This window comes from Colius striatus, chromosome 17 (assembly GCF_028858725.1).
Source record: "Colius striatus isolate bColStr4 chromosome 17, bColStr4.1.hap1, whole genome shotgun sequence".
NCBI lineage: Eukaryota > Metazoa > Chordata > Aves > Coliiformes > Coliidae > Colius > Colius striatus.
This window is the reverse complement of record NC_084775.1, coordinates 7,286,295-7,307,396: the sequence shown is the minus strand read 5'-3', so window position 1 is coordinate 7,307,396 and position 21,102 is coordinate 7,286,295. Positions and strand designations below refer to the sequence as shown.

Below are 21,102 nucleotides of genomic sequence, written 5' to 3'. Positions count from 1 at the left end.
CAGGCAAGAGACAAGACTGGCACAGTCAGAGACATGCACTCGCTGCTGCCATGATGGCTTAGACCAGTCTGTTCACCCAGACTATTTGTCCCCTGCTCTTGGTGGAGGCTCATTGGAGTCTCCAGGGGTGAGTGGGAGCTGCAAGGAGCCCCAGGAGTATGTACATGTGTATATGTGCACGCATGCAGGTGTGTCTTCCCATTCCTCCCCCCACACTGGGGTGATGCTGGCCCACGAGGCCAGAGTGGTTGTATTGGAATGACACAGAGACAGAGATGCTGAGCCAGCGCTGGTTCAGTGTCAGTGTTTATTGATGTGACACTCAGGATGGGGTGAGGGGCTGGAACAGGGGACCTGGGGACACAGGGAGAGGCATCTGCAGAGTAGGGGATGGGGAGCTGCTGCCCTCAGCAGTGGGGAAGAGGAAGGGGGTTGGTGAGGGGCCATGGGGCGCAGGGAAGTCTGACGAGGTTAGCACTGGGATCTGTTCAGGACCTTCTCCACGTTGCCAGCCTCGTGTGTGACTTTGCAGACATACTTCTCTTTCTGCTTCCATTCATCAGCACCCAGTGTCAGGTAGCTGCTGGCCATGTACTGGTTGTTGCTCTGCCGCTGGGCCAGGCTGGTCTCCACGCCACTGGTGATGGGGCTGTCATCAGCCAGCCAGGACACCTCCACTTTGCTGGGGTAGAAGTCTGAGATCAGACACACCAGGGTGGCTTTGCTCTGGGACGAGACCTCATCCGAGGACGGCGGGAAGAGGAACACAGTGGGCGCGACCTTGGGCTGGCCTGCGAGGGGAGAGGAGTGGGCATGGGGTCAGGGGGGCTGTGCCCTGGCACAGGCACTGCCCAAAGACTCCCACCCCCCCTCCAGCTGAGAGCATGTCATTAATCTCTTTACATTAATCATCTCTTTACATTTGGCATACACCTACCTGTATGTTTTAGATAGAGATTAAAATACGTCTGTATATGTTTGTCAAACATGCACATAGATGTACATCCCACATGCTTTTGTATCTTATATATATACCACCTACCTATGCACCAACATATTTCACAGATATCTAGATATACAGCTAATGTATATCACATATAGTATATTACATATATAGAATAGGTGGCATTACATCTATGAAGTAAATCTTGTCATAGAATCACAGAATGGTAGGGGTTGGAAGGGACCTTTAGAGATCATCTAGTCCAACACCCCTGGCTAAAGCAGGTCCCACCTAGATCAGGTCATGTGAATAGAAAATAAATAAATAAATAGATAGGTAGGTAGATTAAAAGTATATAAAATATAATATATTAACATAAATATATAACAGATATAACAAACCTGTAGATATTTGCATCTCTATTACACATATTTATACACATAATAGATAATATATTTCACAAATATTTATAATTTTCTAGAAATAGATTAATATAAACATAGACATCTTTATACACTTATATATAAATATACACATTTATATAAAATCTCTGGTTAGTTGCCATAAACCAGTTTCTTGCCTTTTGCAAGGCAATTATTTTTTTTAAGTCAGAGTTTTAAAGACAAATGGTCCTGTTTTCTGCCCAATTCTGCTCTCAGACATCTTCAGACTTGGCTCAGAAAAAGCACAGCTGAGAATTACTCCAAGGAAGACACAGAAAAAGTGTTTGTCTTTCTGAGGTGGCTCAGCTGCCTCCTCAGATGTACAATGTCTCTCTGTGTGTGACTATTTGAAAAGCACAAAGACTCCTCCATTAAAACCTTTCTGCTGAAGAAATTGGCACACTATTTTTTCTCCTCTATCTCACACCCCTGGTAATTTGCTTCAGATTGGAATCTTTGGCCAAGTTATTTTTCAAATGGCAGACAAACGATGTTCCCGGCAGCGTTTGCAGCACAATCACCTCTGGTTTTTAATCATGGCTTACCTGGACAAAGGACTCTTTAAGATGCCCCTGAAAACTTGTGTTCAAGATCCCAGGGACGTGCCATTTTAACCCAACTGCAGCCTGCCTGCAGCCAGGGACAGCTGCCGTGTCATAGCCAGCACCCGTGGCCACGAGTCCCCACAGAGCAGCCCCTGCTCCTCATCACCGGGGACAGACTTAGTCCTCAGCACGGACCTGAGCTCTGAGACCTTTGACTAACAACGAATTTCTTCAACAAAGACACCAATTTAGTTCTTAAAGACCTAAACCTGAGTTTCTGACATAGACTCCCAGAGACCTCAAACACATTTCCTGGCCGAATTTTAAGACCTTTTGATTCAGAAAATACCCTCCAAGTCCCTCATGGTGCCCAGCAGACCCCTCTGAGTCTGCAGGGGCAGGACACAGCCCGCGGTGCTGCGCTTAGTGCCCGTCTCTGAGCCGCTGGCAGACCCCAGCCCAGCGCCAAGGCTGAGGAAAAAGCCCCAAATGGACAGAATTTGACAAAATGTCGCAATTTCGTGGTGGAGACGGAAAGCCCGAGAAGAAGGCGGCGACTCACCTAGGACGGTCAACATGGTCCCGGCCCCGAATACACACACAGTGGTACGAGGCTGTGCAAAAACCTCCCAGTCCCTGGGCCCCCTGGACGTGGCAGGATGAAGGTGGTGGGACAGACGTGCTCTGAAGGACTGCTGAGCCTGCTCTGGAGCTGCAGGGAGGAGCAGCATGGATAGGGCATGGCAGACATTTTCCTTGCACAGAAGACAAGGAGCTCACCGGCAGGCTTGCTCCAAGCCTGCCAGCAGTATCCCCTACCCATCCAGGAACTCATCTTCCTGCAGAGCCACCTCTGCCCATTAGCTTGCTGCTCCCTATTAATAGCTGCCTTCACAGCCCTTGGAGCAACAGCCCTCAGCTGAGGGCTCCCACGAGCACCTGCCAAAGGCCAGGACCTACAGAGCAAGTTAGAGAGGGCATCAGAGGCTGTTGGTAAGGAGGAAATGCTGGGGCTGGCAGAGAAAAGCACACAAGGGATGTGGATGCCTACAGAGAGCTGCAATAGCCAAGGCAGCAGTGAGCCAGGATGCATTTCAGTTAAAACAAATGAACTTCAAATTCCCCAGGGAAGACTTGGTTGCTGCTTTGTATTTCCCCAGTGTGGTGCCAATCTTACAGGAAACAGGCTGCTCATCTTGGAGCAAACAAGCTCTTGGATCGCTGAATTTTAGGAGCACCAACTTAAACTGAACTCAAAAATCCTCAAATGCTGTGGTTTAGGGTTATAGAAAAAGGGAGAGTCAGTGAACCTCCTCAATCACTAGAAAATACATGACACAAGATTTTGTGGTTTGAGGCACTGTTTCGGAGGTTGGGTTTGCCTCTAGGTAGGAAGATTATGCAATTGGTGCAAAGGCTGAAACTAGACCAAAAAATCAATCATCACTGAAATGGTCTCTGTAAAGCACTCAGCTGAAGCCCATGCCATCTGCTGTGGACAACCAGCTTCTGAGCACTTCTCAAACTTCAGTGGAATTTCAGTCCATTTTAGGGGAGAACAATAAAGGGAGACAATGTTCAGCTTGACGTTGCTCCTCCTTGGAGGGAGGCATGGAAGAGGACTGATGCTGTGCTGGACATACCAGGAGCATTGGCACTTGAGCAGCTGCCTGGTGGGTATCTGGCATGGATGAGGGGTGCTGGTGCTGAGCAGGGCCAGGGGGATGCTCCATCCTGGGTACTGTGACTGAGCAGGGGAGCCTGCACAGAACACTTCCCACTGCTGTGCAGCCTGGCAGACATGCTGGGAGGCAAAGGAGAAGGGAAAGGGTAGGATGTGCAAGCAGCTTATTCAGTCCTGAAACTCCTGTAACATGGCTTGTGCAAATATCTGCTTCCAGAAGCACTACCTTTATGAGCTAAAATCATCACTGATGAGTGCTGACATGATGAGAGTCATTCGTGCCCCAGCGCTGTGGGTGCAGCTGGGCTGGCTGGAGGGCAGGGATGCACCCACAGGGCCTGGAGTGACAGCTGGGGAGCACAGGCAATGTTGGAGCCACAGAGCAGGGCAGGGAGAGGGCTGTTGGGGTCATCCCCTACCCAAGGAACATGGGATAGGCACGGACCTGGGGCTCTAAGGGGTGTCTGACCGGGACAGTGGGCACAGCCACAGCAGCACAGAACAGGGCCATGGCAGAGATCTGCCCCACCATCAAACATGGACAGCAGAGACTCCTGACTGGCCCCTGTGATGACAGAGGTTTTAGTATCACTTCCCCATTGCTCTATGTCACTGTGGCATCAGTGCTGCCATCGTATCCACCACAGTAATAGACAGCCTCGTCCTCGGCTTGGACCCCAGTGATGGTTAACGTGCCCGTGGAGCCGGACTTGGAGCCGGAGAATCGCGAAGGGATGTCCGAGGGTCTCTGGTTGTTGCTATAGATGACAGTGACAGGGGCAGTGCCAGGCACCTTCTGCTGGTACCAGCCATAGCTGTAGCTGCTCCCAGAGCAGGTGATGCGGACGGTGTCTCCCGGGTTGGCTGACAGCGAGGGCGGCGTCTGAGTCAGCGCTGCCTGGACCAGGGAACCTGGAGAGGGAGAGAAGAGAGGGGAGAAGAAGGGGGTGAGCCAGTGCCCCATGAGCACAGCCCTGCCCAGGCAGGGACAGGGCCCTGTGCCCAAAGGCCCCGGCTGCGTGCAGCGCTTCTGGCCGTGGCACCTGAGCTGTGGGCGAGCACCGCGAGGAGGAGAGGGGCCCAGGCCATGGCGTGATCCCACCAGCTCTGTGTCCCCACGCCGATGGGGCTCTCTCACGGACCCCAACTCCCTTTTAAGCCCCCGCCCGCCCGCAGTACGGCCCCTCCATGCAAATCTGACCCTGCGCTCCCGGCTGCATCCTGCCCACGCCGCTCTGCCCCCTCCCTGCCCACTCCACGCCCAGCCCCACCACCCCAGATGCAGTGAGGCTGGTCCTGGGGCACACAGACACATCCCAGCTCAGAGCCCGAAACCCGCCAGCAGTCCCCTCATCCCCGGCACACGCCGTGTGGCTGTGTGGCCCAAGGGCTCTGTAGAGCCAGGCGCTGGGAGAGGGACCAAGAGATGGGCTGGCGGCAGCCACAGCTCCAACATCTCCTCCAGGAGTTGAGGGGAGTGAATGAGCCAGTGATTGTGCTGAGGATGGAAGGACAATCCCTTGTCCATGCTACTGCCACTGGGGAGCATTTCTGTGGTCCAGTTTTACCCAACTAGTGTCCGTCATGGGGAAAGGGCTGGGAAAAGGCAGGAGTAAAGTCCTTGTTTCCATCCCTCAGAGCTCCTCAGCTGACATCATCTGTGATCTATGAGCACCTGGAACCCTAACTTGAAGCGGGCAAAGGGAACAGGCCAGGAGTGGGGCTTGGCAGGGAGCATGCAGTAGACCTCACCCCTGAGGACCACTTGGTGCTGGGTGCAGTCACAGCCCATGGTGTGTGCCCCAGCCCCACACCACAGTCCCAGGCACAAAGCTGGGGCACAAAGCCACTTGAGTCCTTGCTCACACAGCAGCTCCACATTCCACAAACACAATCCTCCTGGGGCCAGCACCACTGCCCAAAGCCTGACTCTATCACACAGACTCACCCCCAGGCCTCATGCACTGCCCCATCACACTCATGGGGACACAGGAAATGTCACAGCTGAAAACAGGTTGTCACTCCCGCGCCTCTGTCCCCAGCAATACCCCAGCCTTGGGTCCCACAGGAGGAGAGGGATGTGGTCAGGGTGCTGAGCAGCCCCTTGCTGTCTCAGGGCTGTAGTGGGACATTGCACAGAGCAAGCAGCTTCCCAAGGAGCCAGAGGTGCTGGAGAGCTCCTACACAGGTTGAGTGTGAACCCAGTGGGCCAGCATTGCGCAAACACAGCCAACACTGGAGAGGCCCCAGGCTCCTCTTGTGACATAAAGGAGCAGCCTTGGCCAGCCCTGCTCTGTCCTGGCCTCCCTTGAAGCCCCAGAGCTGCTACGCCCACAGGACATGTCATTTCTCAGGTCTTGAAGACAAAGCTTTGGCCCAGTTCCAGGGCCTATGCACATCCCCATGTCTTGAGGCTGGAGCTGCAGGTGCAGCTTCAGCAGGGCTGGACACTGCCCCTCCCCCGGATTGATGCTGCAGGGCTGCTGACGCAGCTGGGCTGTCAGGGATGCACCTAGCAGGGCCCAGGGAACCAGCTGGGGAGCTCAGGGAACTCGAATCCACTGTTCAGGGCATGGACAGGAATGTTGGGCATCATCCCTTCCCCAAATGACACGGTTGTAGATATACCTGAGGCTCTAAGGGATGGCTGAGCCACCAGCAGCACTCAGCAGCAAGGACAGGGCCATGGCAGGGATCTGCCCCACCATCAAACATGGACAGCAGAGACTCCTGACTGGCCCCTGCGATGGAGGGAGATTTCTGTATCACTTCCCCATTGCTGTGTGTCACCGTGACACCAGCACTGCTGCTGCCATCCCAGCTACCACAGTAATAGACAGCCTCGTCCTCGGCTTGGACCCCAGTGATGGTTAACGTGCCCGTGGAGCCGGACGTGGAGCCGGAGAATCGCGAAGGGATGTCCGAGGGTCTGATGTCATCGTAGTAGATGACAGTGACAGGGGCAGTGCCAGGCACCTTCTGCTGGTACCAGCCATAGCTGTAGCTGCTCCCAGAGCAGGAGATGCGGACGGTGTCTCCCGGGTTGGCTGACAGCGAGGGCGGCGTCTGAGTCAGCGCTGCCTGGACCAGGGAACCTGGAGAGGGAGAGGAGAGAGGGGAGAAGATGGGGGTGAGCCAGTGCCCCATGAGCACAGCCCTGCCCAGGCAGGGACAGGGCCCTGTGCCCAAAGGCCCCGGCCGCGTGCATCGCTTCTGGCCGTGGCACCTGAGCTGTGGGCGAGCACCGCGAGGAGGAGAGGGGCCCAGGCCATGGCGTGATCCCACCAGCTCTGTGTCCCCACGCCGATGGGGCTCTCTCACGGACCCCAACTCCCTTTTAAGCCCCCGCCCGCCCGCAGTACGGCCCCTCCATGCAAATCTGACCCTGCGCTCCCAGCCGCATCCTGCCCACGCCGCTCTGCCCCCTCCCTGCCCGCTCCACGCTCAGCCCCACCACCCCAGATGCAGTGAGGCTGGTCCTGGGGCACACAGACACATCCCAGCTCAGAGCCCGAAACCCGCCAGCACTGTCCCCTCATCCCCGGCACGCGCCGTGTGGCTCTGTGGCCCAAGGGCTCTGTAGAGCCAGGCGCTGGGAGAGGGAAGGAAGGATGGCGGTGGTACTTGTAGATCCCAGTGACAGGACTGGGACAACACCAAGTCCCACCACCTCTCCATGAACCTTTCCTCATCCTCCCCTCAAACTGGTGTCCCAGGCCCTGCCCAGACCTCAGCTGTTCCTGCCCTTCCCTGATGCAACTGGGTGCCTGCAGCACTGTTCTTGGCCCTTCTCCTGTAATGGCCATGCAGAACCCTGCCCAGGGGGGTAATCCCTGCCTGGACATGCTGGGGTCAAGTGACTGGCAGCCCCATAACAGGAAGGACCCAGGGAGACAGGAGGACACCAAGTTGCACAGGAGTGCCCATGGGCTGTCAGCAGGAGCACTGCCAGCAGACAGGGAGAGGATCCTTCCCCTTGGCTCAGCACCTGAGACACAGCCCAGTAATGTCCATTATGGGATCTCCAGCCAGGGATAGGGATGGGAGCAAGGCTGGTGAAGGGCTCTGAGGATGATGAAGGGCTGAGAACATCACTCGTACAGAGAGGAGTAAGGCAGGAGCCTAGCAGCATCATATCAACATTATAAATAATTCCTGGGTGTAGGAAAGATGGAGCCAGACTCCTCTCCAAGGTGTCCTGTGACAGCATGAAATGTAACAGGCACAGGCTGACACACAGCAAAACATAGCAAAATATTGCTCCTGCTACAAGGACAGTCAGACACAGATAAGGATTGCCCAGAGAGCTGTGAAGTGTCCACCTTTGGGGATATTCAAAACCCTTCTGGACAGGCAGTGAGCAATCTGCAGAAGTCAGCCGAGCCTGATGGAGGGTATGGGACAAGATGATCAGCAATTCTAGGCCTTTCCCAGTAACAGCAGAAGGAAGCACTCAGGGCCCAGGGTCAACAGTGGACTTAGGCCTCACTTCCCCAGCGCTGAAGTCACCATGACCTCAATCAGCACTAGTGTCCCAGCCAGCACACCAACAGACACTTGCTGTCTCACCTTGGACTCCAGCGACAGGGAATGTGGCCACAGAGAGGGTCACGTTCCCAGATGCTGTACATCAGTTGCCCAGTGACAGAGGATGGCACACACACTGGGCTCTACAGGTTGGCTGAGGCAGGACAGCGGGCACAGCCACCGCAGCACAGGACAGGGCCATGGCAGGGACCTGCTCCACCGTCAAACACGGACAGCAGAGACTCCTGACTGGCTCCTGCCATGGCAGGAGGTTTCCGTATCACTTTTCCCTTACTCTGTGTCATCGTTGGAACATAATTGCTGCCATCGTAGCTACCACAGTAATAGACAGCCTCGTCCTCGGCTTGGACCCCAGTGATGGTTAACGTGCCCGTGGAGCCGGACAAGGATCCGGAGAATCGCGAAGGGATGTCCGAGGGTCTCCTGTCATTCCAGTAGATGACAGTGACAGGGGCAGTGCCAGGCACCTTCTGCTGGTACCAGCCAGCATAAGCATAGCTGCTGCTAAGCCCAGAGCAGGTGAGTTGGACGGTGTCTCCCGGGTTGGCTGACAGCGAGGGCGGCGTCTGAGTCAGCGCTGCCTGGACCAGGGAACCTGGAGAGGGAGAGAAGAGAGGGGAGAAGATGGGGGTGAGCCAGTGCCCCATGAGCACAGCCCTGCCCAGGCAGGGACAGGGCCCTGTGCCCAAAGGCCCCGGCCGCGTACAGCGCTTCTGGCCGTGGCACCTGAGCTGTGGGCGAGCACTGCGAGGAGGAGAGGGGCCCAGGCCATGGCGTGATCCCACCAGCTCTGTGTCCCCACGCCGATGGGGCTCTCTCACGGACCCCAACTCCCTTTTAAGCCCCTGCCTGGGGCATGGCCTCTCAGAGCCGGACACTGCCTGGACCACTCACAGCACAGAGGGGCTGGGGCAGCAGAAGCTGCAGACAGCTGTGACATACACCAGTGCCTTTCTGCCCTCCAGGCCCTGATGTCAGGGGCAGACATTTCCCACTGCCCTTACCTTGGCTCCAGCTGCAGACTTTCACCCTGCCTGGCCCTTCTCTTGACCAGTCATGGCCTAGTGTGAGCTGAGGAGCCAGCATCCAGCCCACAACTTCAGCTGTGCCCCACAGCCCCACAACCCCCCTTGAGAAGGGTTCAAGCCACAGGCAAGACCCAGGGCACGTTGTGGTGCCTGTGGGACAGCAACAGTGGGCAACGTCCCTGGGTATGGAGCCACAAGCTCCCCTGTTCTGCAGCCCTTGATAGACTGTCATCTGCCTTGGCTTCCCACCAGCAGGTCTCTGCTCCCCAGACTCCTCATCCAGGGTTAGGAGCTGAGGCTCTGTCCTCGCGGCTTGGCCGACATCACAGTGCTTCCCACACATGACGGGGCTGAGGCTTCAGGGGTCCAAATTCTCCCGCAGCCGTGTCCAGCAGTGGACAGAGGTCTCGGTGACGAAACCTCCTGCCTGAGCACAGGCAGCGGCCGCCCCTCAGCCCCGGACGGCCGCACTCCCCGCCGCTGCCCGCCCGCAGCTGCGGCCCCTGCCCCGGCGCTGCGCGTCCCGCAGCACAACGGGCTCCGCAGCGGCACCGCGCACAGCTCCAGCCGCAGCCCTTCGGGGGCAGCTCCGTGCCGGGGCTCGCCCGGAGCCAGGCAGCGCAGCCTCCCGGGGCAGCCCGGCCACAGCCACCGCGCCTCACGGCAGCGCCAGGGCACGGCCAGCGCCAGGAATGCCGGGGATGGGGCGAGAGCTGCTGCAGCTGCGGACAGGACTAGGAGCAGAGCGGGCGGGGGTCACCCCTTCCCCAAAGGACAAAGGACGGGCACACACACGGGGCTCTACAGGACGGCTGAGGCGGGACAGCGCGCACAGCCACCGCAGCACAGAGCAGGACCACGGCAGGGACCTGCCCCACCATCAAACGGGGACAGCAGACACTCCTGACTGGCCCCTGCGATGGCGGGAGGTTTCTGTATCACTTCCCCATTGCTCATCGTCACCGTTACACCAGCACTGCTGCTGCCATCAATACCACCACAGTAATAGACAGCCTCGTCCTCGGCTTGGACCCCAGTGATGGTTAACGTGCCCGTGGTGCCGGATGCAGAGCCGGAGAACCGCGAAGGGATGTCAGAGGGTCTCTTGTCATTAGCATAGATGACAGTGACAGGGGCAGTGCCAGGCACCTTCTGCTGGTGCCAGCCAGCATAAGCCCAGCTGCTGCTGTCAAGCCCAGAGCAGGTGATGCGGACGGTATCTCCCGGGTTGGCTGACAGTGAGGGCGGCGTCTGAGTCACTGCTGCCTGGACCAGGGAACCTGGAGAGGGAGAGGAGAGAGGGGAGAAGATGGGGGTGAGACAGTGCTCCATGAGCACAGCCCTGCCCTGATGGGTGATGGTGGGACAGCAGATGTGTGTTTGCAATGGTGAGAGGTTTTTGCATCACTTCCCCTTTACTCTGTGTCACTGAGACACCAGCACTGATGCTGCTGTCGTAGCCACCACAGTAATAGACAGCCTCGTCCTCAGCTTGGACCCCAGTGATGGTTAACGTGCCCGTGGTGCCGAATGCAGAACCGGAGAATCGCGAAGGGATGTCCGAGGGTCTGTTGGTGTTGTCATAGATGACAGTGACAGGGGCAGTGCCAGGCACCTTCTGCTGGAACCAGCCATATACACCATTGCTACTCCTGGAGCAGATCTAGGTGATTTGCCCCAGATGCACACACTGGCGCAGCTGAGCCAGAGCCTTGTGAGCATAAGGTGCTAATGCAGAAGCTCCCACTGCAGCACCTGAGACTCCTGTGGGCTGACAGTCTCCCAGCCCCACACACCCAGGGCAGCACCCAGGATCCCAGGCAGGACTGAGCCCTGGGGAGCACAGATGCAGTAAACCTTTCCCTAGGCAACCCCACAGACTCAAGCTCCTTGCACTGTCCCAGGTTCCTCTGGCCCTCACATGGATATAGGACAGGAGGGACAAACCCAGTCAGGACTTTTTTAGTAACAGACCCTGAGACACCAGCACTGATGCTGCTGTCGTAGCCACCACAGTAATAGACAGCCTCGTCCTCGGCTTGGACCACAGTGATGGTTAATGTGCCCGTGGTGCCCAAGGGATATCCAAGGGTCTCTTGTCATTGTAGTAGATGACAGTGACAGGGGCAGTGCCAGGCACCTTTTGCTGGAACCAGCCATAGTTGCTGCTGCTCCCAGAGCAGGTGATGCGGACGGTGTCTCCCGGGTTGGCTGACAGCGAGGGCGGTGTTTGAGTCACTGCTGCCTGGACCAGGGAACCTGGAGAGGGAGAGGAGAGAGGGGAGAAGAAGGGGGTGAGCCAGTGCCCCATGAGCACAGCCCTGCACTGATGGGTAACAGTGGGAGCAATGATATCCCTGGGATGGATGGGAATTTTTTGCATCACTTCCCCATTGCTTCATGTCACTGTGCCCCAGTATAGCTGCCATCACCACCACCACAGTAATAGACAGCCTCGTCCTCGGCTTGGACCCCAGTGATGGTTAACGTGGCCGTGGTGCCGGACTTGGAGCCGGAGAATCGCGAAGGGATGTCCGAGGGTCTCTTGCTGCTCTCATAGATGACAGTGACAGGGGCAGTGCCAGGCACCTTCTGCTGGTACCAGCCAGCATAGCCGCTGCTAATCCCAGAGCAAGTGATGCGGACGGTGTCTCCCGGGTTGGCTGACAGCGAGGGTGGCGTCTGAGTCACTGCTGCCTGGACCAGGGAACCTGGAGAGGGAGAGGAGAGCGGAGAGAAGATGGGGGTGAGCCAGTGCCCCATGAGCACAGCCCTGCCCAGGCAGTATAACAGGGCTCTGTGCCCAAAGGCCCAGCTGGGGGCACTTAGTCTAGCCTGAACACCCAAACAATGGATGAGCATTGGGAAGAGGAGAAGCGCCCAGGCCATGGCATCATCCCACCAGTTCTGTGTCCCCACACCGGTCATGGGCCCAATTCTTCTGAAGATGCAGCCCTGAAACATCCTCAAACATTTCAGGATCTATCAGGGATGCCCAAAGGATGTAACTGCTTTGGCAGATGCATCTCACCTTCTGCTTAGGGGCAGCAGGGAAAGGTAGAGGCAGGTCTGGAAAGGGTGATGTGCAGACCTCTGCCTGGGGCTGTGGAGGTGGCATCCTGAGCCTTTGCCCACAGAGGCAGCAGGGCCAGAGCACGTCTCCTTGTCCCCATAGTGCTGCTGAGACATGGACTGTCTATGCTGCTGGAGCAGCCCGGGGCCTGGCCTGGGACGTGGTAGAGCAGTAGCCTGTGGTGTGGCACTGCTGTGGGGCTGGTTTGGGGAAGTGGAGTTTGGAGGAGGCAGCTGTACTGCTGTGGTGGGGTGCTCTAAGGTGGATGATGCAGGTTGCAGGTGCAGAAAACACTTCAGTGTTCAGAGAGGAGCTAAGATGTTGCAGTGGGCAGAGGGAGCACTGGGATGGGAGCTGCCAGTGAATGTTGGGGGCTACAGCTCTGTGGGGAGCCCATGCCTGGGAGGGTGGGGATATGAGACAGTGACTCAGGTTCCATGGCACAGCCCCATGGGGACACAGAGCTGGTGGGATCACGCCATGGCCTGGGCCCCTCTCCTCCTCGCGGTGCTCGCCCACAGCTCAGGTGCCACGGCCAGAAGTGATGCACGCGGCCGGGGCCTTTGGGCACAGGGCCCTGTCCCTTCCTGGGCAGGGCTGTGCTCATGGGGCACTGGCTCACCCCCATCTTCTCCCTTCTCTTGTCTCCCTCTCCAGGTTCCCTGGTCCAGGCAGCAGTGACTCAGACGCCGCCCTCGCTGTCAGCCAACCCGGGAGACACCCTCCACATCTCCTGCTCTGGGATTAGCAGCAGCTATGGTGTTGGCTGGTTCCAGCAGAAGGTGCCTGGCACTGCCCCTGTCACTGTCATCTATGCTAATAGCAAGAGACCCTCGGACATCCCTTCGCGATTCTCCGGCTCCACATCCGGCTCCACGGGCACGTTAACCATCACTGGGGTCCAAGCCGAGGACGAGGCTGTCTATTACTGTGGTAGCTACGATGGCAGCACTGATGCTGTTGTAGTGATGCTGAGAGATTTGCAAGTGAGTCTAAAGGAGTTAAAAATAGAACTTTTCCAGCACTTCTTCCTCCTGGTCAAGTAGAGCTGTAGATGTGGCAGGTCCCTGTGGCAGATGTGTACATGTAGACAGAGCAGGTCCTTGTCCCCTCTGTACAACCCTGGTTTTGAATGTCCTCCCTTTTGAGTGCCAGAGAACTGGAGGTGGCTTTTTGGCTGTGTACCATTGATGATGTCCCTGCAAAATAGACAGTTTGTCCTGTTCTCTTCCCTGCTGTGCCTTGCTACTTATGGCTATGTCCTCCAGACACTGCCAGAGCTGCCTCTGTGCTGAGATACGTTGGGCCTATCTGCTCCCTAAACTTCCTGTGGCTTCCTTCCCAAACAGCTGCTGAGCTCTCAGCTCAGCGCCATGGCCCAGGCCATGGCATCATCCCACCAGCTCTGTGTCCACACACCAATCAGCCTGTGCCATGGACCCAATGCCCTCTTAAGCTTCCACATGCTCAGGCACGGCCCCTCCATGCAACCGTGGCTCCCAGCATTCACGGGCAGCTCCCTCCCTGTGCTCCCTCTGCAACATCTCAGCACGTCTCTGTGCTGCTGCTCCTTCTCCAACAGCTGCTGAGCTCTGAGATTAGCCAAGGCCCACCCAGTGCCTGTCCCTGTCCAGCAGAACTGTGGCCTTGCTGCACCAGTAACTCCTGTGCACTGGGCAGGAGATAAGCCCCCACCTCGGCACAGGGACACGTTCACCTGCTCTGGAGCACCCAACCGCTCCCGGCCCTGGGCAACCTGCTACCCCTGCGCTGCTCAGCAGCGGTGACAGGAGCTTGCAAAACCATGTCCTGCTTCCAACGAGGTGCCACAGCTGGAGTTCTGCAAGTGCCACAGGAGAACTGCAGAGCTGAGAGCTGGGATTGGGAAGGGGACTGGAGCCACACCAAGACCAGGAGCTGCAGGGCCACCCAACAGTAGGGCAACACAAGCCCGCAGTTGCTGCTACTACAAAGTGAGCCGGGGGTCTCCAGCAGCCTCACGGCAACCACAGACAGGCTGGGGCTGGAGTGCGCGGCGCATCGCCCAACCCGAGTCCGGCCGCAGCACGGGCCACAGCGGCCTCCGAGGGCGTGTGCGGGGATCGCCCCGCACCGGGACCCGCGCTGCCGCCGGCGGCCCGCGAGCGAGCCTCGGGCCGGGGCCACAGCGACACCGTGCGGGGACAGGGACAGCGCCAGGCACGGCGCCGAGCAGCCGCGAGCAGCGCCCGGCAGCGAGCGCACACACGCGGCCGCGCCCCGCCGCCCGCACGGGCCGCTCCCGGGCTGCCCGCGCTCACGGGGCCCCGCGGCACAGCTGCTGGCACCGGCCGAGGCTGAGCACCAGACCTGAGCCGGCGGCAGCCCGGGCACCGGGGCACCGTGCCCGCACGGCGTGACGCCTCACTCAGCTGCTCCGGGCCGCCGGACGAGACGTTTTGCGGGCAGGAGCCAGCAGCCACACCACAGGTCCTGCTGGGCCACTGCCACAGCCCCCAGCACCACGGGCAGGATCTCTGACACCCACACACCTCACACAGGAACCTCACCCACCGCAGCGAGCCGTGGCCAACCCGCAGGCACCGGGCTGCCAGTGGCACTGCCATCGCTGCCACCACAGTAATAGACAGCCTCGTCCTCGGCTTGGACCCCAGTGATGGTTAATGTGCCTGTGGAGCCCGAGGGATGGCCGAGGGTCTGTTGGTGTTATAGATGACAGTGACAGGGGCAGTGCCAGGCACCTTCTGCTGGTACCAGCCAACATTGCTGCCAGTAATCCCAGAGCAGGTGATGCGGACGGTGTCTCCCGGGTTGGCTGACAGCGAGGGCGGCGTCTGAGTCAGCGCTGCCTGGACCAGGGAACCTGGAGAGGGAGAAGAGAGAAGATGGAGCTGAGCCAGTGCCCAATGAGCACAACCCTGCCCAGAGACAAAGAGCAGAGTTCTGCAAGGAGAACAGGCAGCACCAGCAGGACAGAGGTCTCAGCAGCAAGAGGCAGCAAGGCAAGCAACAAGGCAATGCCATGTGCTCTGTGGGGACAGGCATGAGGTGCCCTCAGCCACAGAGTCACTTTCATGATCACAAGACAAACTGGGTGAAAATTTACAGCCATGAACATACTGAGGGGGACACAAACCTGGCTCAGGCTCACAGTCATGTTGAGCTATGATTCAGAAGGGCAGAACCTTACTCTTTTGAAATCCTCTGTAGCTCACTTGTAAATCTCTCTTTGTCACTACAACAGCATCAGTGCTGCCATCGTTGCCACCACAGTAATAGACAGCCTCGTCCTCGGCTTGGACCCCAGTGATGGTTAACGTGCCCGTGGAGTCCGAGGGATGTCTGAGGGTCTCTTGTCATTGTAATAGATGACAGTGACAGGGGCAGTGCCAGGCACCTTCTGCTGGTACCAGCCATAGTTGCTGCTGCTCCCAGAGCAGGTGAGTCGGACGGTGTCTCCTGGGTTGGCTGACAGCGAGGGCGGCGTCTGAGTCAGCGCTGCCTGGACCAAGGAACCTGGAGAGGGAGAGGAGAGAGGGGACAAAACCAAGTTGAGTGATTGCTTTCAACCAGAGCCATCCTTGGGTCACAGGATGGAGAATGCCACAACCAAAGCAGAATGGATGCAACCACTATTACAGGCAAAATCATAGAATCATAGAATCATAGAATCATAGAATGGTAGGGGTTGGAAGGGACCTTTAGAGATCATCTAGTCCAACCCCCTGCAGAAGCAGGGTCACCTAGATTAGGTCACATAGGAATATGTCCAGGCAGGTCTTGAAGACCTCCAAGGAAGGAGACTCCACAACCCCTCTGGGCAGCCTGTGCCACTGGTCCGTCACTCTCATGGTGAAATATGGACAACAGAGGCCACCAAGACACATCCCTACAGAGAAGCAGCTCTGGCAGCAGGAGACGTGGACATCAGTAGCAAGAGCAGTGAGGAGAAAACAAGGGCAAACTGAGACATCACTAGGGAAAGAGACCAGTTACAGTCACCTGCAGGGCTCTGGGACACAAAAGGGAAGGCATTCACACCATGGCCTTTCACAGGAGGCACAAAGCTCCCTCAGCCACAAAGCCCAAACTCTGCTGGGCCAGGAGTGAGAAATGCTGAAAGCCTTCCTCTGTGTCACATCCTATGACACACTGTGACCAAACACCAGCATTGCTGCTGCCATCGTAGCTACCACAGTAATAGACAGCCTCGTCCTCGGCTTGGACCCCAGTGATGGTTAACGTGCCCGTGGAGCCGGACTTGGAGCCGGAGAATCGCGAAGGGATGTCCGAGGGTCTCTGGTTGCTGCTATAGATGACAGTGACAGGGGCAGTGCCAGGCACCTTCTGCTGGTACCAGCCAACCCAGCTGCCACTGCTAAACCCAGAGCAGGTGATGCGGACGGTGTCTCCCGGGTTGGCTGACAGCGAGGGCGGCGTCTGAGTCAGCGCTGCCTGGACCAGGGAACCTGGAGAGGGAGAGGAGAGAAGATGGGGATGAGTCAGTGCCCCAAGACCATATCCATGCCCTGATGGGTGATGGTGGGACAGCAGATGTGTGTTTGCAATGGTGAGAGGTTTTTATATCACTTCCATTTTGCTCTGTGTCACCGTGACACCAGCACTGATGCTGCTGTCCCAGCCACCACAGTAATAGACAGCCTCGTCCTCGGCTTGGACCCCAGTGATGGTTAACGTGCCCGTGGTGCCAGACCTGGAGCTGGAGAATCATGAAGGGATGTCCGACGGTCCGTTGTCATTCTGGTAGATGACAGTGACAGGTGCAGTGCCAGGCACCTTCTGCTCGTACAAGCCAACATCCCAGCCGCTGCTAATCCCAGAGCAGGTGATGCGGACCGTGTCTCCCGGGTTGGCTGACAGTGAGGGCGGTGTCTGAGTCAGCGCTGCCTGGACCAGGGAACCTGGAGAAAGGGAGAAGATGGGAGTGAGCCAGTGCCCCATGAGCACAGCCCCGCTCCAGGCAGCATAATGGTCCCCTGTGCCCAAAGACCCTGCTGGGATCACCCAGTATGGCCAGAACACCCAAGCCATGGGAGAGCATTGGGAAGAGGAGAGGGGCTAAGGCCATGGCATCATCCCACCAGTTCTGTATCCACACACCAATCAGCCTGTGCCATGGACCCAACGCCCTCTTAAGCTTCCACATGGCTCAGGCACGGCCCCTCCATGCAACCGTGGCTCCCAGCATTCACGGGCAGCTCCCTCCCTGTGCTCCCTCTGCAACATCTCAGCACGTCTCTGTGCTGCTGCTCCTTCTCCAACAGCTGCTGAGCTCTGAGATCAGCCAAGGCCCACCCAGTGCCTGTCCCTGTCCAGCAGAACTGTGGCCTTGCTGCACCAGTAACTCCTGTGCACTGGGCAGGAGATAAGCCCCCACCTCGGCACAGGGACACGTTCACCTGCTCTGGAGCACCCAACCGCTCCTGGCCCTGGGCAACCTGCTACCCCTGCGCTGCTCAGCAGCGGTGACAGGAGCTTGCAAAACCATGTCCTGCTTCCAACGAGGTGCCACAGCTGGAGTTCTGCAAGTGCCACAGGAGAACTGCAGAGCTGAGAGCTGGGATTGGGAAGGGGACTGGAGCCACACCAAGACCAGGAGCTGCAGGGCCACCCAAGCCTCGTCCTCGGCTTGACCCCCGTGATGGTTAATGTGCCTGTGGAGCCCGAGGGATGGCCAAGGGTCTGTTGGTGTTATCATAGATGACAGTGACAGGGGCAGTGCCAGGCACCTTCTGCTGGTACCAGCCATAATAACCATTGCTGCTCCCAGAGCAGGTGAGTCGGACGGTGTCTCCCGGGTTAGCTGACAGCGAGGGCGGCGTCTGAGTCAGCGCTGCCTGGACCAGGGAACCTGGAGAGGGAGAGGGGACAAAACAAAGTTGACTTATTGCTTTCAACGAGAGCCATCCCTGGGTCACAGGATGGGGAATGCCACAGCCACAGGAGAATGGATACAACCACTATTACAGGCAAATATGGACAACAGAGGCCACCAAGACACATCTCTGCAGAGAGGCAGCTCTGGCAGCAGCAGGAGACATTGACATCAGTAGCAAGAGCAGTGAGGAGAAAACAAGGGCAAACTCAGACATCACTAGGGAAAGAGACCAGTTACAGAGTCACCTGCAGGGCTCTGGGACACAAAAGAGAAGGCATTCACACCATGGCCTTGCACAGGAGACATAAAGCTGCTTCAGCCACAAAGCCCAACTCTGCTGGGCCAGGAGTGAGAAATGCTGAAAGCCTTCCTCTGTGTCACGTCCTATGACACACTGTGACCAAACACCAGCATTGCTGCTGCCATCGTAGCCACCACAGTAATAGACAGCCTCGTCCTCGGCTTGGACCCCAGTGATGGTTAACGTGCCCGTGGAGCCGGACTTGGAGCCGGAGAATCGCGAAGGGATGTCCGAGGGTCTCTTGTCGTTAGCATAGATGACAGTGACAGGGGCAGTGCCAGGCACCTTCTGCTGGTACCAGCCAACCCAGCTGCCACTGCTAAACCCAGAGCAGGTGATGCGGACGGTGTCTCCCAGGTTGGCTGACAGACAGGGCGGTGTCTGTGTCAGAACCTGGAGAGGGAGACGAGAGAGGGGAAATCTGGGGAATAAAGGCCAGCAGCACACATCCCTGTGGAGAGGCAGCTCTGGCAGCAACAGGAGACGTGGACATCAGTAGCAAGAGCAGTGGGGAGAAAACAAGGCAAACTGAGACATCACTAGGGAAAGAGACCAGTTACAGTCACCTGCAGGGCTCTGGGACACAAAGGGAAAGGCATTCACACCATGGCCTTGCACAGGAGACATAAAGCTGCCTCAGCCACAAAGTCCCAACTCTGCTGGGCCAGGAGTGAGAAGTGCTGCAGGCCTTTTTCTGTCTCACGTCCTATGACACACTGTGACCAAACAGCAGCACTGCTGCTGTCATCCCAGCCACCACAGTAATAGACAGCCTCGTCCTCGGCTTGGACCCCAGTGATGGTTAACGTGCCCGTGGAGCCGGACTTGGAGCCGGAGAATCGCGAAGGGATGTCCGAGGATCTCTTGTTGTTTGCATAGATGACAGTGACAGGGGCAGTGCCAGGCACCTTCTGCTGGTACCAGCCAGCATAATCATAGCTGCTACTGCTAAACCCAGAGCAGGTGATGCGGACGGTGTCTCCCGGGTTGGCTGACAGCGAGGGTGGCGTCTGAGTCACTGCTGCCTGGACAGGGAACCTGGAAAGGGAGACAAGAGAGGGGAGAAGACAGAGCTGAGTCACTGCCTACACGCACAGACAGCCCTGGGCAGCAAGATGAGGAATGCCACAGTCTGAGGAGAATGGCCGCAACCATAGTCAGTGGCCAATTTGAAGAACAGAGACAAACCCAAAGCATTGCAGCACATCCAACACTAATGGTCACCAGCAAGAGGCACTGGGATGGCAGATAGAGACACTATCAGAACTTTACAGGGACAGGGACACCAGGGACACCAAGAGAACCTGTGGTTTCCTGAAATAGGAAAGGGAGAAAGTCCTTAGCCATGTTCATTATGAGAATCTGTCTCGAACTCCACAGAGAGACAGGACAAGGGCTGAAAACCTTCTGATTTTGAAGTCTGTGTCTTATTTCCTGTTACTCATTGTCAACAGACACATTGCTGCTGCCATCGCTGCCACCACAGTAATAGACAGCCTCGTCCTCGGCTTGGACCCCAGTGATGGTTAACGTGGCCGTGGAGCCGGATGCAGAGCCGGAGAATCGCGAAGGGATGTCCGAGGGTCTCTGGTTGTCGCTATAGATGACAGTGACAGGGGCAGTGCCAGGCACCTTCTGCTGGTACCAGCCAACATAGCTGCTGCTGCTGTCAATCCCAGAGCAGGTGATGCGGACGGTGTCTCCCGGGTTGGCTGACAGCGAGGGCGGCGTCTGAGTCACTGCTGCCTGGACCAGGGAACCTGGAGAGGGAGACGAGAGAGGGGAGAACATGGGGGTAAGGCCTTGAGCACAGCCCTGCCCAGGTTGCAGGATGAGGAATGCCACAGCCCGAGGAGAATGGATGCAACCATAGTCACAGGCAAATATGGGGAACAGAGGCCAGCAGGATGCATCCCTGCAGAGAGGCAGCTCTGGCAGCAGCAGGAGACGTGGACATGAGTAGCAAGAGCAGTGGGGAGAAAACAAGGACAAACCATGTGTGGTGGTTTAGCCAGGTGTCTACGAAGTCATAATAGCACTCTCCCTTGCAAACTGGACAGGAGAGAGAAAGAAATATAATGAGCAGTTTGTGAGTTCAGGCAAGGACAGAGAGATCGCTCAGCAATTAGTGGCACGGGCAAAACAGACTCAACTTATGGAGAAATGGTTTGATTTTTTTAAAGGAACAATAAGGAACTGAGAGATGAGAAATAAAACTGAATCTTAAAATCCACCTCCCCCCACCCTTTCCTCTTCCCAGGACTCTCCTCCCTTCCCGCCCAGTGGCACAAGGGATGGGGGATGGGGGCTGTGGTCAGTTCATTACAGATGGACTTTGCCACTGCTGCTACTCAGGGGAAGGCCTCCTCACACTTCCCACTGCTACACCGTGGGCTCCCTCTCACGGGAGACAGTCTCTCACGAACTTCTCCAACATGGGTCCTTCCCATGGGCTGCAGCTCCTCACCAACTGCTCCAGCCTGGGGCCTGCCACGGGGGCAGCTCCTCACACCCTGCCCCAACGTGTGTCATCCACGGGAGAACAGTCCTTCAGGTACAGACTACTCCAGCCTGAGTCCCTCCCAGGGTCACAAGCTCTGACAGCAAACCTGCTCTGGCCTGGGCTCCTCTCTCCTCA

General features: G+C 57.4%; 1 protein-coding gene and 2 gene segments (V, D, J or C); 1 reads left to right on the top strand and 2 right to left on the bottom strand.

Moving 5' to 3' along the window:
• Positions 1–293: 293 nt before the first annotated feature.
• Positions 294–6,918, bottom strand: LOC104555914 (immunoglobulin lambda-1 light chain-like). Of its 2 annotated transcripts, none has more exons than XM_062009565.1 (4): positions 6,842–6,918; positions 6,414–6,710; positions 2,494–2,529; positions 294–791 (listed from the first exon to the last, which is right to left on the bottom strand). In XM_062009565.1, the coding sequence occupies exons 1-4, from the start codon at positions 6,885–6,887 to the stop codon at positions 472–474; spliced, it is 699 nt and encodes a 232-aa protein (XP_061865549.1). In that variant the 5' UTR covers positions 6,888–6,918; the 3' UTR covers positions 294–471. The 2 variants fall into 2 exon arrangements, with proteins under 2 accessions (XP_061865549.1, XP_061865550.1); XM_062009566.1 differs by lacking the exons at positions 6,414–6,710; positions 6,842–6,918 and adding exons at positions 4,237–4,527; positions 4,659–4,735.
• Positions 6,919–8,285: 1,367 nt separating this feature from the next.
• LOC104563302 (Ig lambda chain V-1 region-like) lies at positions 8,286–8,960 on the bottom strand. The segment is given in 2 exon segments: positions 8,286–8,758; positions 8,890–8,960. Coding segments are annotated over 2 exon segments (519 nt in total).
• A 3,758-nt stretch (positions 8,961–12,718) lies between these two features.
• LOC133627129 (Ig lambda chain V-1 region-like) lies at positions 12,719–13,310 on the top strand. The segment is given in 2 exon segments: positions 12,719–12,790; positions 12,922–13,310. Coding segments are annotated over 2 exon segments (435 nt in total).
• The last annotated feature ends 7,792 nt before the right edge of the window (positions 13,311–21,102 follow it).